The sequence below is a fragment of the Ostrinia nubilalis genome, chromosome 18 (assembly GCF_963855985.1).
Source record: "Ostrinia nubilalis chromosome 18, ilOstNubi1.1, whole genome shotgun sequence".
Classification (NCBI taxonomy): domain Eukaryota; kingdom Metazoa; phylum Arthropoda; class Insecta; order Lepidoptera; family Crambidae; genus Ostrinia; species Ostrinia nubilalis.
The window spans coordinates 13,747,128-13,763,421 of NC_087105.1; the positions used below are offsets into that span (position 1 = coordinate 13,747,128).

At 38.6% G+C, this 16,294-nt stretch overlaps 1 protein-coding gene across 1 annotated transcript in view; it reads left to right on the forward strand.

Moving 5' to 3' along the window:
• LOC135080782 (nephrin-like) overlaps nt 1-16,294 on the forward strand; it is a 154,440-nt gene that overhangs the window by 125,997 nt on the left and 12,149 nt on the right. Inside the window, exons 4-10 of the mRNA XM_063975510.1 lie at nt 5,059-5,267; nt 5,717-5,830; nt 6,519-6,704; nt 7,194-7,342; nt 7,884-8,028; nt 13,017-13,153; nt 15,902-16,061. Of these exons, the coding sequence (XP_063831580.1) occupies nt 5,059-5,267; nt 5,717-5,830; nt 6,519-6,704; nt 7,194-7,342; nt 7,884-8,028; nt 13,017-13,153; nt 15,902-16,061 (1,100 nt within the window). The remainder of the gene's footprint in view (nt 1-5,058; nt 5,268-5,716; nt 5,831-6,518; nt 6,705-7,193; nt 7,343-7,883; nt 8,029-13,016; nt 13,154-15,901; nt 16,062-16,294) is intronic.

Genomic DNA, 16,294 nt, shown 5'->3' on the forward strand with positions numbered 1-16,294 from the left:
GGCTGGTCTCCTGTTAGCCAACATTATTGTCCCAGAGCTGTGATAATACGACTACCAATTAAGTTTATTGGGATGTAAGTGGCTTTTAAAATAACGCGCGTATTCACAAACGATGCTTGCCTATTCATCATCATCATCATCATTTCAGCCATAGACGTCCACTGCTGAACATAGGCCTCCCCCAATGACTTTCACAGCGCACGGTTGGTAGCGGCCTGCATCCAGCGCCTTCCTGCTACCTTTATCAGGTCGTCGGTCCACCTTGTGGGTGGATGCTTGCCTATGTGAATCAACTCTGTGATTGGTTCGTGTGTCACCCGTGCGTCCACTCGCACTAGGAGAGTTCATGGTAATGTTTGTGAATACGAGCGTAAGTTTTGATTAGAATTGGGTAATTGAATGAGCTGTCAAAACACACCAATCCCTTTATGTGTAGCACTTTTGAGTTATAAAGGTAGAACCAACCGGCACATCTGTAAATCATTAGGGGAGGCATGTTCAGCAGTCTGTAGTTGTCCTGTGGCTGAAATGATGATTATGGTGAATTCTTAGTGATGATGTCACATTTCTACCAACTCAATTGAACTAGGTATTTATTGATTTTTAAGCTATAGCTATACTAAAATCAAAATTTACAGGAAATTGTATATCAACTCGATTTTCTGGGCTAAATAGCAGTGTTTTATTCAAAGAAGTGTCTTAGGTTTAATGATATTAAGTACCCTATTCCTATTGGATTACGATTATCGTAGTTATTCGCAATTTCGAACCACATTATTTAAAACTACCTACCTACCTACTTTGGATAATATACTCTAGTATTCGGCATTGGAACAGAATTACTTACCTTCGCAAAAACAAGTAATATTGCGTCTTATTGATTCCGGTAAGAGCATTGGGATCTAAGCAAATATTTCCCCTTAGATTCACTGGTCCATCTCTTGGACTGTATCCAAGGAAGGGTGGATCTCAGACTATGAACAGTGATGTAACGATTGACAGTTCGACTATCGATAGTCTGACCTCTATCTACGGATTTTTGAACCTATTGGTATAATTTCTGAAAGTATTTGAAATGCACGTTGTCCGACCGAAGTCAGTAAAGTTTTGTTTTACAGACAATGGCAAAATTTCACGTCACTATACTTTAAACCAGTCTAATTGTTCCTTTTAAATTACAGCTTAAGGCCGGGTAGCAGAGAAAATGGCGAAAATGAGGTTTTCATTTTTCATTTTTGAGGTACTAAACAGTAAAATTAAAGGCTAAGATTTTTATTGGGCATAGTTGAGGATATTTTCTAGGGCTATTAACGGATGGAAACACGATTTGATGAAGTTGACTCGATAGAATAAATTCCCAAAGTTACCTCTATTCGTTTTCTATTTATGGTTTTATTTTTAAAATAAGCGATTTGAGATTCTAAATCTTTTACTAAACTAAAGTTCAGAAATAACTTGAGGGCTTTTAACGGATGAAATTTTTATATTGCGTCTTATTTAGTTACTATGTTAAAAAATGTGGAAAAAAATCGTCCATGACGGCTTGGATAATCTCAATCAGTCGCGCGGTGGCGCTTACGGAGGACGGACGCGTGCCAGTTTTTTGGCCGTGACAGTTCGCGATTTGTCAATATTTTTGACAATGATGACTTTGATGAGTCACAGTATAATAATATCAGTGTTACTGGAGAAAGCTTAAATTTTTGATAATTAAAACTTATCAATTTTGTCTACCTATTGAAATTTAAATCGTTCGCATCCTTTTAAACGAAGACTCTACTCATGATACATAGTACATTCCTCAAAAATGAGACAAAACCAATGAGTTAAAATTACATTTTAATAGTACCTACATACAATCGTCTTACACTCTTAGCTCTTAGAGCACACTGACACAAATAAATAATAAAAAATACTGTCTAAGGTCTGTAGCTAAAGGTCTAAGCTGTAAGATAGAAGAATCTTCTAGCCAAAAAGATGGCAGATGCAGCAGATGTCATCGGATTTAAAACTGGAGTTGATGTGACTCCTTGTAGACTTGAGTGTCTAGAGCGTCCCTTCCTCCATCATGCGTAAGAATTTTCGCAAAAATACTGTCTAAGGTCTGTAGCTAAAGGTCTAAGCCGTAAGATAGAAGAATCTTATAGCCAAAAACATGGCAGATGCAGCAGATATCAACGGATTTAAAACTGGAGTTCATGTGTATCCTTGTAGTTTTGAGTCTCTAGAGCGTCCCTTCCTCCACCATGCGTAAGAATTTTCACAAAAATACTGTCTAAGGTCTGTAGCTAAAGGTCTAAGCTGCAAGATAGAAGAATCTTCTAGCCAAAAAGATGGCAGATGCAGCAGATGTCATCGGATTTAAAACTGGAGTTGATGTGACTCCTTGTAGACTTGAGTGTCTAGAGCGTCCCTTCCTCCATCATGCGTAAGAATTTTCGCAAAAATACTGTCTAAGGTCTGTAGCTAAAGGTCTAAGCCGTAAGATAGAAGAATCTTATAGCCAAAAACATGGCAGATGCAGCAGATATCAACGGATTTAAAACTGGAGTTCATGTGTATCCTTGTAGTTTTGAGTCTCTAGAGCAGTGGTTCTTAACCTTTAAGTCATGAGGGACCATTTTACCAAATTTCTGTCTTGTCAGGGATCACCTCATAATCGGTCAAAACCAGTTTGACTGAAAAAACCAGTTAAAAGTGGTTTTGACCAAGGTGTGCAAGTGCACATCGTGGACCACTTGGAATGCCTCCAGGGACCACCAGTGGTCCGCGGACCACCGGTTAAGAACCACTGCTCTAGAGCGTCCCTTCCTCCACCATGCGTAAGAATGTTTCAAAAATACTGTCTAAGGTCTGTAGCTAAAGGTCTAAGCTGCAAGATAGAAGAAACTTCTAGCCAAAAAGATGGCATATGCAGCAGATGTCAACGGATTTAAAACTTGGAGTTCATGTGACTCCTTCTAGACTTGAGTCTCTAGAGCGTCCCTTCCTCCACCATGCGTAAAAGTTTTCCAAAAATACTGTCTGAGGTCTGTAATAAAAGTCTAAACTGCAAGATAGAAGAATCTTTTAGCCAAAAACATGGCAGATGCAGCATATATCAACGGATTTAAGACTGGACTGGCACCACCTTGCAATGTCATCCTCTCATTGTTATCTGTAATGTAAATTATTTTTAAAATGTATTTAAAAAATAAAATGTTCGTTTTATTATTTCAATAATCTGACCTCTCAACTCAACTACACTACACAAACACCTTTGTTCGCAACTGTACTGACGAAACCTCGATATTATACCGTTCATTTAAGATGGCAAGCTTTTTGCTGCGGTAATGCACTCCAGGTAACCGTGTGTGATGCTTATTGCTCATAGTGATTTTCGATACAGAGCTCCGTACATACGTTATACATAAATTATGGAAAGAAAACACCCAGACCAATACAAACAAATATGTATGCAATTTTAGTATGATATTTTTATTTATTAATAAACAAAAAGACTGAACAAAATTGATGCGTGTACTGATTAATGTAATTAACCACATGCAAAGCTTTGTGAATTGCAACAACTATAATTTATTATCCAAGCTCTAAATAATCGCTACTACGAGTAACATAACTGATCATAAAATGTTTTTTCAATCGCTCAAGCTCCCGAGGATCTACCGATAGGTCGGGTGACGTAATCTTGAAATTCTTTTAGCCGGCGCGGAACTTCCGGAAGGTCGGGTGACGCCACGCCTCTTTGAACCGTGTTTACTTTTGCAGTTATATTCTATATTTATTCGATTCTAAAATATATTCCCAAAAATTTTGAAAGTTGTTTTAATTTGTATCACTTGGATATGATTTGTATTAGAAAGTGCTGTGAGTGTGACGCTTGAACGGAAGGAAGTCAACCTAACCTAACCAACTGCGTATTTCTAAACTGCGTATTTCTATACTGTGTAGCCGCGAGAGCTCTTTGGCGCGCTGTCTTCGGCAAAGTATTGCGCGCGCAGATTTTGACAGCGCGAAATACCTACTTTAGCAGAAATACCAAGCCTTAAAGAGACACCAGGCTATATTTTATTCGCCAATTAAGATCTTACAGACATATTATGAACCATAATGAGAGAGTTATTATGTTGTACCAAGTGGTACTAAAAGCTGTTTGAGTTTGAAGTGGTGCATCGTCAAAATGCAAACGTATTGGTCGTCGTTTCAGCCAAATGACGTCCACTGCTGGACAAAGGCCTCCCCCAAGGTTTTCCACAATAAACGGTCCTGCGCTGTCCGCATCCAGGCTTATCCCGCGACCTTTACCAGATCGTCGGTCCACCTAGTAGGAGGCCTGCCCACGCTACGTCTTCCAGCCCGTGGTCGCCACTCGAGAACTTTCCTGCCCCAACGGTCATTATCTCTACTGAAACGAAACGTATTGGTATTGGATCACATTACACAATGTTATCGATACTTGTACATCAGATCGGTCCCATCACTATTGTAGACTGTATTGCTTCCTTCCTATTGAGTTTTAAAGTGTGAGTCACTTGGTGGTATTGTACTTTTGGCAGGAGCGCGACATGAATTAAATATTTGGCTGCGTTCTGGATGCATTTATTGAATTTATGTGATAGTAAAGCTTTCGCCTTTTGTGTTAAGTACCATGAGTTATTGTTATGTAACTCAGGCTATGAATAAGAGAGGCGAATCAAGAGGGTATGCGATTGAGTGCGGATATATTGAGTTTACGTTTGGAATCTCTCAAAACTTTTTTAGTATTTATTATTTATACATAAAAATGTATAAACCGCATCACAATAAATTAAACAACATACTATTTTCATGCAGTATAGAAACACCCCCACAAGGCGGACAGACGACCTCATAAAAAGCGCTGGAGGTAGGCTGCTACTAACCGGTCAATCTGAAAACTATTGGGGGACCGACGATCTGGTAGATGCAGGCAGCGCAGAGCCGTTCGTTGAGCAAATCCTTGGGGAGGACTTTGTCCAGCAGTGGAAGCCATTTGGCTGAAACTAGCGGAGTGAAACTAAACAAACTTTTTCTTCACAGTGTCGACTTCAGAAACGGACCGCCAGTCCACTGGGCAGTCGCCGGCGAGTTCGGGACCCGAACGCACTTCGTTCTAAACGAGTCTGACCCATCGTCGGCCCACCTCTCAGTTGAGAAGGTGGCTCACCACGACGAGGGCATGTATAGGTGTAGAATAGACTATGTGGACAGCCCTACCAGGAATTATAGGGTGAATTTGACTGTTATAGGTGAGTTGTTGAATAGCTTAGTTATTATTAAAATGATGTAATCCTTTTTACTATTTATAGTAAATTGTTTAAATACTAACATACGTTTTGCAGTCTGCGTTAATTGTCTGAGCTTCAAAATAATATCAAACAAATTATTTACCTACACTGATTTTGTAGTTAATAACAGCAACTAAGTAGTCGAGGGAAGTTATAAGTTTAATAGAGGTCGATAAATTCGATTCTATAACATCGAAAGTATTGAAGATTTCTTATAGGAAGGCGTTGGATGCAGGCCGCTATCAACCGGGCGATGTGAAATCATTGGGAGAGGCCTATGTTTAGCAAACTAGACGTCCTTCATTTTCATCATCATCATTTTCAGCTACATGAAATGATGATGATAAAAATATTTGAACATGGAAGTTGTAGTACATAAGTTCAAATATTGAAAAGATAATTTCTTTCAGTTCCGCCAGAATCGCCTCGGATATACGACTCCGAGGGCAGAGAAATTCTAGGCCCCATCGCCGGACCTTTTAGGGAAGGTCAGGATTTGCTGCTGTCCTGCGCAGCCGCTGGAGGTAAGAGCGTTTTTTGACCTTTCATTAAAATACAAAATAATTTTTTGTAAGTTAAAATAACTTAGAGGTTATCTGATGAGAAAAGTCGCATCTTGATGAGTACACCACAGATAAATAGCTGTGTAAATAGCATCTAAAGAATCGGTATGCTCCTAAGAGATCGTTAAGATTGAATTTTGGTAAAGTAAGGAAGGTATTTTATTATTTATTTTCCGGTGGGCGGGAGTTTGCATCGTGCGGTCCACACAGCTTATGACCGCAGTCTGTGGAGGAACACTACTGTGGTCGCAATCCTCATCAGTGAGGGACCGAGGAAGAAGAAGAAGAAGGAAGTGGATAATTATGATCGCGGGCGTCTGATAAAGTCAGACCGAAATGTTCACGAGCAAACCGAGAGCAAAATCTTTTCTAATTCTACAAACATTACTTTTAATTAAATACAGTTCGTCCGTTTCTATCAAATAGCGTCCACTGTTGGACAAAGTTCTCCCCTAACGATTTCTACCACGACCGGTCCTGCGCTGCCTGCATCTAGGTATTTCCCGCGACCTTCACCAGATGGACCGACGATCTTCTGCCCACTACGTCTTCCGGCCCGTGGTCGCCACTCGAGAACTATTCTTCTAACGGTACTAGGAGCTATATGTCCCGTCCAAACATAGCTCAAAAAATAATGTTTTTCCTCCAGGCAAACCTCCACCCGACGTATCCTGGTGGAATGGCAACGACCGGCTGGCCATCACAAAAGGAGGGTCCGTATGCCAGCTCCTACTCCAGAGTTTATCAAGGGAGACCTCAGGAACACGACTCCATTGCAAAGTGGAACCCCCGCTGTTGCAGCCGATAGTTAGGGAGGTCACCGTGAAATTGTTTTGTAAGTATTCATTATTATTTCTTATTTTTTCCCCTCGTACTAAGCTAAATATTTTATGCTTGTTCCACGAGTGAGCTCACCGCAATATTAAAATCGAGCGGCGGCGGGAGCCAATTCGAGTGTTTTATTTTAATTGTGACCAGCTGGATCCATGATAAGCTATAAAAAACTAGCTTGTAATAATTCATATTGTGAATCTGTTTGTGGTCCAAATTAATAAAAAATAAAAATAATAATCCGAGGACCACTGGTTTGAATCCCGTCGTCCACTGGAATATTATGGTGAACCCAAGACTAACACAAGCATAAAAATTTTACTGTAAGGGTTAACAGAACTATTGGTAATATTTGCAGTACAAATAATTAATATTCTTATTAAAAATACGCTAGTGGAGATTAAAGCAAAAGTGTCTACATTTGCGCATCCTCTAACCGATTAGAATCGATCAGATCGCAATTGTTTTGTTCCTAACATTCTATCGTCCGCAGTGAAGCCGCAATTCGTCCGGGTGTCCGGCAAAGGCGCCGTCCGGGCCGGACAGGACCGGTCCTTCGTATGCACTACGCGTGGCTCCAAGCCGCCGCCGAACATCGATTGGTTCATCAACTCGCAGCTCGTCGACTCCACTTTGACTCAGGTTGATATTTATTGTAAACTATTATAAAAAAAATCGTTGATGACGACTGTTATGTGTGGAGTTCAGTTTAGAAAGAATAAATCTTTTGCGAAATTTTGTATTTAGGTACTTTGTAAGACATATGGATGGACGTAACTGGAATTAATTATATCAAAATCACTTTTTTAAGTACGTATTTTGAAACTTAGGTGTCTCACTAGGTTATTAGATGGTTAGGAGTTACACTAAAGTTAAGCAACTAAAACTTTTTTATTGAACGAAGTTTTAGACCATTCATAGGTAGTCCATACTCTATGCAACCGCCGCGGGCGTGGGTGAAAATAGCGCCGTGTGTTCTTAGCCTATGAACGAAAATTTTACTAACCAAATTGGGCGTTAATGAGGATTCAAAAGTTAAATGATGAGCATGAAATGGACTGACTGATTTTGAAAGAAGAATAACGAAATTGAAAACGTGACTTATGAAAGTTTTCACATTTTCAGCACGGGAAATAAGCAACCTTACCTTTAGCAGTATTAATAAAAAAAAACTTTTTTCTAGATGGACGTCGACGGCGATGTGACCAAGAGCGAGCTAACGTGGCACGTCAGGAGAAAAGACAGTGGCAGGCAGCTGGTCTGCCGCGTCTCCAACCCCTGGTTCCCTGCCTACACGCTGGAAGACTCTGTGATGCTTGACGTCATGTGTGAGTATTTGTTTTCTCTTTAGGAGTATTGGGGATATCGTAGGCAGAGTGACTAAGAGCGAGCTAACGTGGCACGTCAGGAGAGAAGACAGTGGCAGGCAGCTGGTCTGCCGCGTCTCCAACCCCTGGTTCCCTGCCTACACGCTGGAAGACTCTGTGATGCTTGACGTCATGTGTGAGTACTTGCTTTCTTTTTAGAAGTATTAGGGACGTCATAGCAGAGTGACCAAGAGCGAGCTAACGTGGCACGTCAGGAGAGAAGACAGTGGCAGGCAGCTGGTCTGCCGCGTCTCCAACCCCTGGTTCCCTGCCTACACGCTGGAAGACTCTGTGATGCTTGACGTCATGTGTGAGTACTTGCTTTCTTTTTAGAAGTATTAGGGACGTCATAGCAGAGTGACCAAGAGCGAGCTAACGTGGCACGTCAGGAGAGAAGACAGTGGCAGGCAGCTGGTCTGCCGCGTCTCCAACCCCTGGTTCCCTGCCTACACGCTGGAAGACTCTGTGATGCTAGACGTCATGTGTGAGTGTTTGCTTTCTCTTTAGGAGTATTGGGGATATCGTAGGCAGAGTGACTAAGAGCGAGCTAACGTGGCACGTCAGGAGAGAAGACAGTGGCAGGCAGCTGGTCTGCCGCGTCTCCAACCCCTGGTTCCCTGCCTACACGCTGGAAGACTCTGTGATGCTTGACGTCATGTGTGAGTCCTTGCTTTCTCTTTTGTAGTATTAGTTGTAAAGGTTATGATAATATTAGTATAATGCTTCTAGAGCCACCGAACAGATGGTCTAATCTGTTTATTAATAGGTTGATTTAAGCTATTATTTTCCAAGGAATTTAACCCCAAAGGAATATCGGTTACACCCTTATTCACAAACATTAATATGAGTTCTCATAGTGCGCGTGGACGCACAGGGTGACACGCGAACCAATCAAATTGCTCTATTCAACGCTGTGCGTTCGATTTGTTGCGTCACTTATGCAAGCATCGTTTGTGAATACGGGCGTAAGTTAACATTGGTGTAAGGCTTCAAGAGCCACCGAAGAGATGGCTTAATGTGCTTAAGTATTTAAAGGTTCATTCAAGTTAGAGGTTCCCGTGTTAAACGTGTAAAAGTTACTGAAAAATGTGAAGCTGTCTATCAGTACGAGTAGGTATACTAAGGATTAAATCAAAGGTAAGAATTTCCTCGCTTTTGGATCAGTTGTTGCCAAAAAGACAAAACTTTTATACACTTTCGTCATGCTGGCAGTTGAAATATTCATAATACTTATGTACGTCCTGTGGTGACGCTGTTGCCATTTAATTATCTCTTAAAACAAAATAACTTAATTAACGTTGATGAAAATTTTTAATTTTATTAATTGCACACAATCCAAACAGTTGAAAATCCGTTTCATCCAACAAAAAGCATTAATAAGCTACAATTAATAATTCCTTGTTTTAAACTGCACTTTACAATTGAGGACAAAATAATGTCGCACGGCAAAAACAAAAACGGATCCACTAAAAACCACGGACAATATATCAAAAGCGCGCCACACACGAGATAGGGAGCGGGAGTTCCGGCCAGTCCAGGGCTGTCCAAGACTGAGACAAGTTTGGGAAAATTAAGGATAATTATGGAATTATCATTAATACGTGTATATTGTATTGTAGTGTATACGCCTGAAAAGGTAGAACTAAGAGATGCCTGTAACCTATTTATAAGAACCCTTGTAACCTTTGTTCATACACAATAAAGACTTCATTACTTTATTACGTTAATGATATGAATGAATAAAACATTGTTGTTGGTCGCACGCAAACAGTGTTTTTTTACAGAAAAATGAAAATAAAGGCTGTATTATTCCAAAAAAGCGAAGAGAAAAGAAAGTAGTCACAGCTAAGTAGCAAAATCCAAATATTGCAGAAAGTCACTGAACGTATCGGTGAACTGATTGATTTAAAACAGGAGCTGATCGATAAGCTACCTACATATTGATTATCAATAAAAAAAATGTTCTACAACTGAAAATTGGATTATAAAAACTTTATATTGTGTGTAATCACAATTGCAATTTCCTAGCAGCCCTAGTTGCGCGGTTTGAGCTGTGTGCCAACAACTTTGTCCCGAGTTTAAATATTATCGCGGGCGGGTCTTGTTGCGCGTTATTATGTCGCGTTCGTGCTCTTAGCGCTTTACAGATAAGGCGGTTTTTGTGGCAGGCACTGTACAGCTACATGAAAGTTGGTTGCCGACTTACATAAATCTGTACAAAAAAAAAACAATAACACTACAATCGGTAACAGTCTATGTCTAGCTTTGAAGAAGAATGCAATGAAAAAAGTTTCTTCAGGCCACTTAAAGGAATGTTGTTGCTATTTCATAATTCTGAACAAATCAGTGCAATTCATGGAACAAAACTTCATTAAATAAAAATTTGGGCAACAAAAGCTCCGTTTTTGTTCTATTTTACAGCATGTGGGGTTCACTCGACGGGAAAAAAGCACATTTAACATTCACCCTGTGACGCTGTAAAGGCCACAGTGACAAATGATAGGCAGGTCTATAGAAAAGGGATGGATCGCGTGGAAAAACGCCCAATCTGTTACTGCCTTGCGGTGTGTATCTTTACAATGTAACTTGAGGTGTCAGATTTGGTACGAACCTCGCCTTGTCGCTTTTAGTGCTATATACGTTTTAAGAAATCTTTTACGGGCTTAAGCGACGGTTTACTTGAAATAAACTGGGCCTTTATTAAAAAACTCGACTGTAGTAAGCAACTTGAGTGATTTTCTCTTTTTTTACTTTCAAAAAAGAGGTGCTTAGATTGTTGGTCTCTTGATACGTGAGGGTCAAATCAAAGGAAGGGAATGCAAATTGAAATATCCTTTCCAATTGTTCCCTGTTTGTCCTTAACATTGCAGGTACGAATCAATAGTAAGTGGTATAAAATACATTCTAAGCCAGATAACTTCGGGTCATTCAGCTTTACTAGTTCAAAGATCACTATCAACCGAATGGCACAAGATAAAGAGGAGTGAAAAACCAGATTGGTACTGGGAAATGATAAAGCAAGTTTACCCACAATCACTGTCTGCAAAACGTTTCTGCAGCTAGCAACAAATGTTAGAAAAATTCCCGGCAAAGTTTATTTTATAAACATTTCCCATTTCAAAACTTCTGAAATTATTCAAAAATACACACTAAAAAGGACATAAATCACGGTCACGCGAGTCCCCTGTGTATTATTTCGTTTTCGAAGTTTAATAACAACACCTGGGTTGTATTTCTCGCAGTGCGATAACTTTCGGATTTGTCCGTGAAAAATACAACTTTATTTCAACGAAATTATTTTATGCACGTACAAAACGCAATAATACGACTTGCAAAACAAACAAACAATGTAATAATTGTACCGTTACCTACTCCCTAGACATGCTTGATGGCATAGAATAAAAGGTACAGAAGTGAAACGCTATCATTTGCATAAGGATAATTAATACTAAGCCTAATTACACCCAAATTTAAGCGGCAGAAGAGGTATTACCTAAAAGAGTTGATATTCAGTAAGAATCATCTTACCTACTTCATAATTTGCCTTTGTTATGCTCAAAACAACTTAACTTATTTAAATAATATTTCCCAGAAAGTAAGGCTTTTAGTTGATAGGATATCTTTTGGTTCATTAATTTAGCGAACCTAATGGTTTCTTCTAAATTACTCTAGCAATATCTGTTCTAAATTAGACTTTGCCAAGTAATTAGCCATAATTGTTTATCAAAAACTAACGACAGATAAATTGATTTGAATTTCGATGAAACCTTCGAAAATCAATTTTGAAGCGAGTTATTCGAAGTACTGATTAGAGTCTTGGATAAGGCCTTTTTCAGCAAAGGATGGCACTAGGTGGAAACTAGATTGGAGACTCGTAGTAATTTTACGAATACTTCAGATAAATTCGACAAAATTCTGTACTTCTTTAACTAAAGACGCCATCACATCAAGCTACCTGTGGTATCCTAAGTAGTTATATTTTTTTATGCATGGCAAGGCAGGTATTTGACCGCAATCGCACCTGATGTTAAGTGGGATGCAGTCTAGGATGGTACCTGTAAGTGCCTATTCACTCTCGCCTTGAAAAGGCCCGGATTATAGTATAATGGATGCTGTTGCTACAAAAATGTATAGTTAAACGTGCATTCGACTGAACAACGTATTTCAGCGTTTATTCTTTGGCCAAGTGTTGGTGCGGGCTGGGCAGACTTTGTCAGTGACGCCGTGAGCGGAATAAACAATTTCGCCGGCTGCCTGCCGAATACCATTCCGTTCGGCTTTGTTCAATTTTAAACCGTGATTGGCCTGCATCTTCTGCTAATTGATGCTAATTGTTCTTTGTTATCGGTAAAGGTGTTATTTTAATTACGGATACCGAATGCGAAATGAGTCAGTTAAATAAAATGAGGCATCTGGTTTAATATCGAACTATGGGTTACAGGGTACAAAAGCTTTTTTGCGACTGTAAATTTTTTACTCATTTAGCGAAGTAGTTACCTTCGTAACATTGTTACATACAACTAATTATGCTACGAAAATCACGCCAAAATTATTAGGGTCAAACAATTTTCTCACACCATTTGACACCTTATAAGTAATAGTCAAAGCCCGCGTTAAAAATGTATATTATAAATCTATTAGCTGCTAATAACATGGTTAGGGACTTACAAAACGTGAATTTAATCTATTATCCCCATGAATTAGGAGGCTCTACATTCTCAGTCCCTCTCAAAAACTCTTCGATCTCCAGTTCTTCTACTCCGCTAACTATTCTACTTTGTTTCATCATCATCATCATTTCAGCCATAGGACGTCCACTGCTGAACATAGGCCTTCCCCAATGTTTTCCATGTTGATCGATTGGTAGCGGCCTGCATCGACGCGCTGGACGCTGACCGCTACCAATCGATCATTCTATTTGATCATTCAATAATTAATACTTGTTACAGATCCGCCAGTAGCTCAAATATCGCTGATAGAGCCCAAAGACCCTCGTATGCTGAGGGAGGACGAGAATGCTGAACTGCTCTGCTCGGCTGACGCATCACCGCCTGCTACCAACTTTACCTTTTACAAGGGAACTGAGGTAATCTTTAATTTGCAGTTCTACTTTACACCACCAATAACCCCTCAAACACAAAAAACTGGATAAGTCCCAAAGGTCCCAACTTAATTTCAATTAAAAAAGTGGTTGATCGAACAGGCGTTCTATAAAATTGACGAACTGTTTGGAATTGAATTGTTATTGACACTGTTACCCACTATTTATTTTGACATTTAATTGACATTAATTCTATTTGTATTATTAATTTATTTGGACATGATGTGTATTTCTTTCTTATTAATACTGCAATTGTTTATTATTAATAAGAAAATATATTGAAAATTTGACATGTAATGAACATTATGAATAAATTTCTTATTCTTATTCTTAATTTTGAACATATTTTTTGGACACAATTTAGTGACAGAAGGTTAAAAAAAATACTCGTAATCTTTTTTAATTGCTTAATTTAGTATTTTCTCGCTTCATGTTCTATGCTTTGATGTAAAATTACAAATACTTTGTAAGTTACTCGTTCCACTTAAGTAGGGGAGACCTAGGAGAGTTGTGACAGAGGTGAGTTGTGACAAGGACGATTTCTCCTTACTTAATATAGTTAGGAAGCTGGAAAAAAAGCTTGTTTGTCGCTTTTAAGACGCTCTTCTTGACTAAGTACCTGCGGGCGGCGCTAGAGGCACGGTTACGTTAATATGACGTCTGTGTACAGAAAAATGCGAAAAGTAAGTTTTTCGTCAAAATTTTATATCAATTTATATTATGTTTTAGTATATGTGCACTGTTGTGTTATTTTTTCTCAAGTTGCATGGTTATTCAGGTCTCAAAACGTAGCATTGATTTTTTGTGTGCGCATCGTGTTTAGAAATTAAAAATTATAATTCGAACCAAGTCGTCATTTTAAACACCTAGGAGAGTTGTGACAGGCTGTCACAACTCTCCTAGCTTACTTAATTTTTCTGATGGGCCATTTCCACGATGTTTTTAGATGTTTTTTGTGTGTCAGTAGGTTCATAATTTGTATAATTGCCTGCTGCTACTTTTTTGATTCCGAATAACTATACATGAATGCCATATAGAGGAACTGCTTGCTGGAGTCGAAATACATATAGGACCTGGCTTATGAAGTGATTAGGTTAAAAAGGGTCAAAGTTTAAGATAAAATATGCTGCGACCACTTACAATCTAAACTTGTCAAGATATAATAAGAAGAATGAGGCTTATCAAGTAAACCCAGAAGGCGAAGCTCCGTCTATGGATTATACCACCGCGACTATTTAATTTTTACAGAAGAGGAAGAAAATAATATACTAAGTGACTATATTAGCTAAAAAATATAATGTGAAAAAATCCAGTGTCGTGGGAGAAACATGAAAGCTGGAGAAATGTGGCTCAATCTGTGTAACGACATCTTATAACTATTTGTTTTAATTGTTACTAAAGGATGATTATAAAGTACTTTTTTGCTAAAAAAATCATACTTGATTGAGTATTATGGTATTTTTATATCTAACAGATGAAATACAATGCTGTCACAACTCACCTCTATACCTGTCACAACTTACCTCGGTGCTAGGAGAGTTGTGACAGAGGGAGTGGTCTAAGATTTTGGTGATTTTCTTAGAAACCCTAATACTTTAGTTAACTTTGGTGATTGTTTTGAAAACAGAAGGAACGGCGCTACATTAATTTGTATGATTCATAGCTGTGGAATGTTTTTTGAGTGAGATATGGCCCCTAAAGTAAAAATTGTCACAACTCTCCTAGGTCTCCCCTAAGTAATTCGCCAGGACCTATTATTTTGTCAGAACCTGTAATTTCAGCTCACGATATCACAAAAATGAGCATCTACTTCACATTTAAATTAAGACATTTAAAGCTTCTAAAGCTCGACTTAAAGCTTGAAAACACGTGATTGCCTCACTTGGTAGCGTTTTTGATGGTGGGACTTAATCTTACAGTTTATTTTGCACCTCAGAAACGATTTTTCACGCGAACAGAAAATTTCTTTCACGTACGTAAGCCCTGAGTGGCGTGTCACGTGCTAAGCTAATGTTATTTTAATTATAACGTTATGAAAATTCAATTTGTTATAACGGAAAATAACTTTATAATAACCGACTATTTTGTCCAGGAATATTAGTGTGAGAATAAAATCTGGAAAATGTTATAATTGGTTTTATAGAATAACTTTGCTTTTGGTTTTACACAAAGCAACTCTTTTTCTGTTGAAATTAATATAAAGCGTTAGGAAAATGATTTTTCTTGTTTGATTTTTGGTGGAATTATAAAATAAATTGTACCAACATCAAATATTTACTAAGCTATTAAGTTTGTTTTGTTAGTTAAGTTTTGGATTGAAAATTAATTAATTTGAATTAGATTATAAGATTTTCAGGCAATATAGTAATTATGGCACGCAGTGCTTAGTAAATAATATAAACTAAATAATAAATGTCACCATTTATTATGCTGACATATTATTATCTCTGTAGAGTAGATAAAAGCTCCAAATAAAAAAAATCATTATCATCAAGATGTGATTCAATCTTCTCTAATTATGTACTAGGAACAAACATGACCTTAGTTGGGTTTTTATTGGCTGTCAAGCTGTAGATCCTGGCTGGATACACAGAAGTTGCTGCGGTGGGAACGATAGGTGGGAATAATCCCGTAGAGGCAACATTCTTACATTGTCTATGCTGGCTAGATCCAAGACTTAGGAATAAGTTTTATATTGAAATTATTTTCTGTTATATTTTTTTTTTTCATTAGGTGCATCTGATACGCGACGACCCTATCGGCGGGATAGCGGTGGAAGGCAGCAAGTTGATCCTGAGGGGGCTTAGGAGGCACCACTCCGCGATCTACCGGTGCCGGGCGAGGAACTCAGAGGGGAGTGCGCTGAGTGAGCCACTCACTTTGAATGTGCTTTGTGAGTACCAAAGAAACTGTTTATAACTGGTCATAACTACTGAAGTTAGACTTTCCTAAGCAATACCTGCATATCAGCGTTGAAAAAGTTATCGCAAATTATTCGACACCAACTTTCAGATGCAGTATTTTTAAGGAACTATTTCATCAATATTGTTTCATTATAAAGAATTGGACATAGTTTATGAAAGTTCATGAAAAATTTACATTTGATTCTGGCAAAAGCAGCGGCAG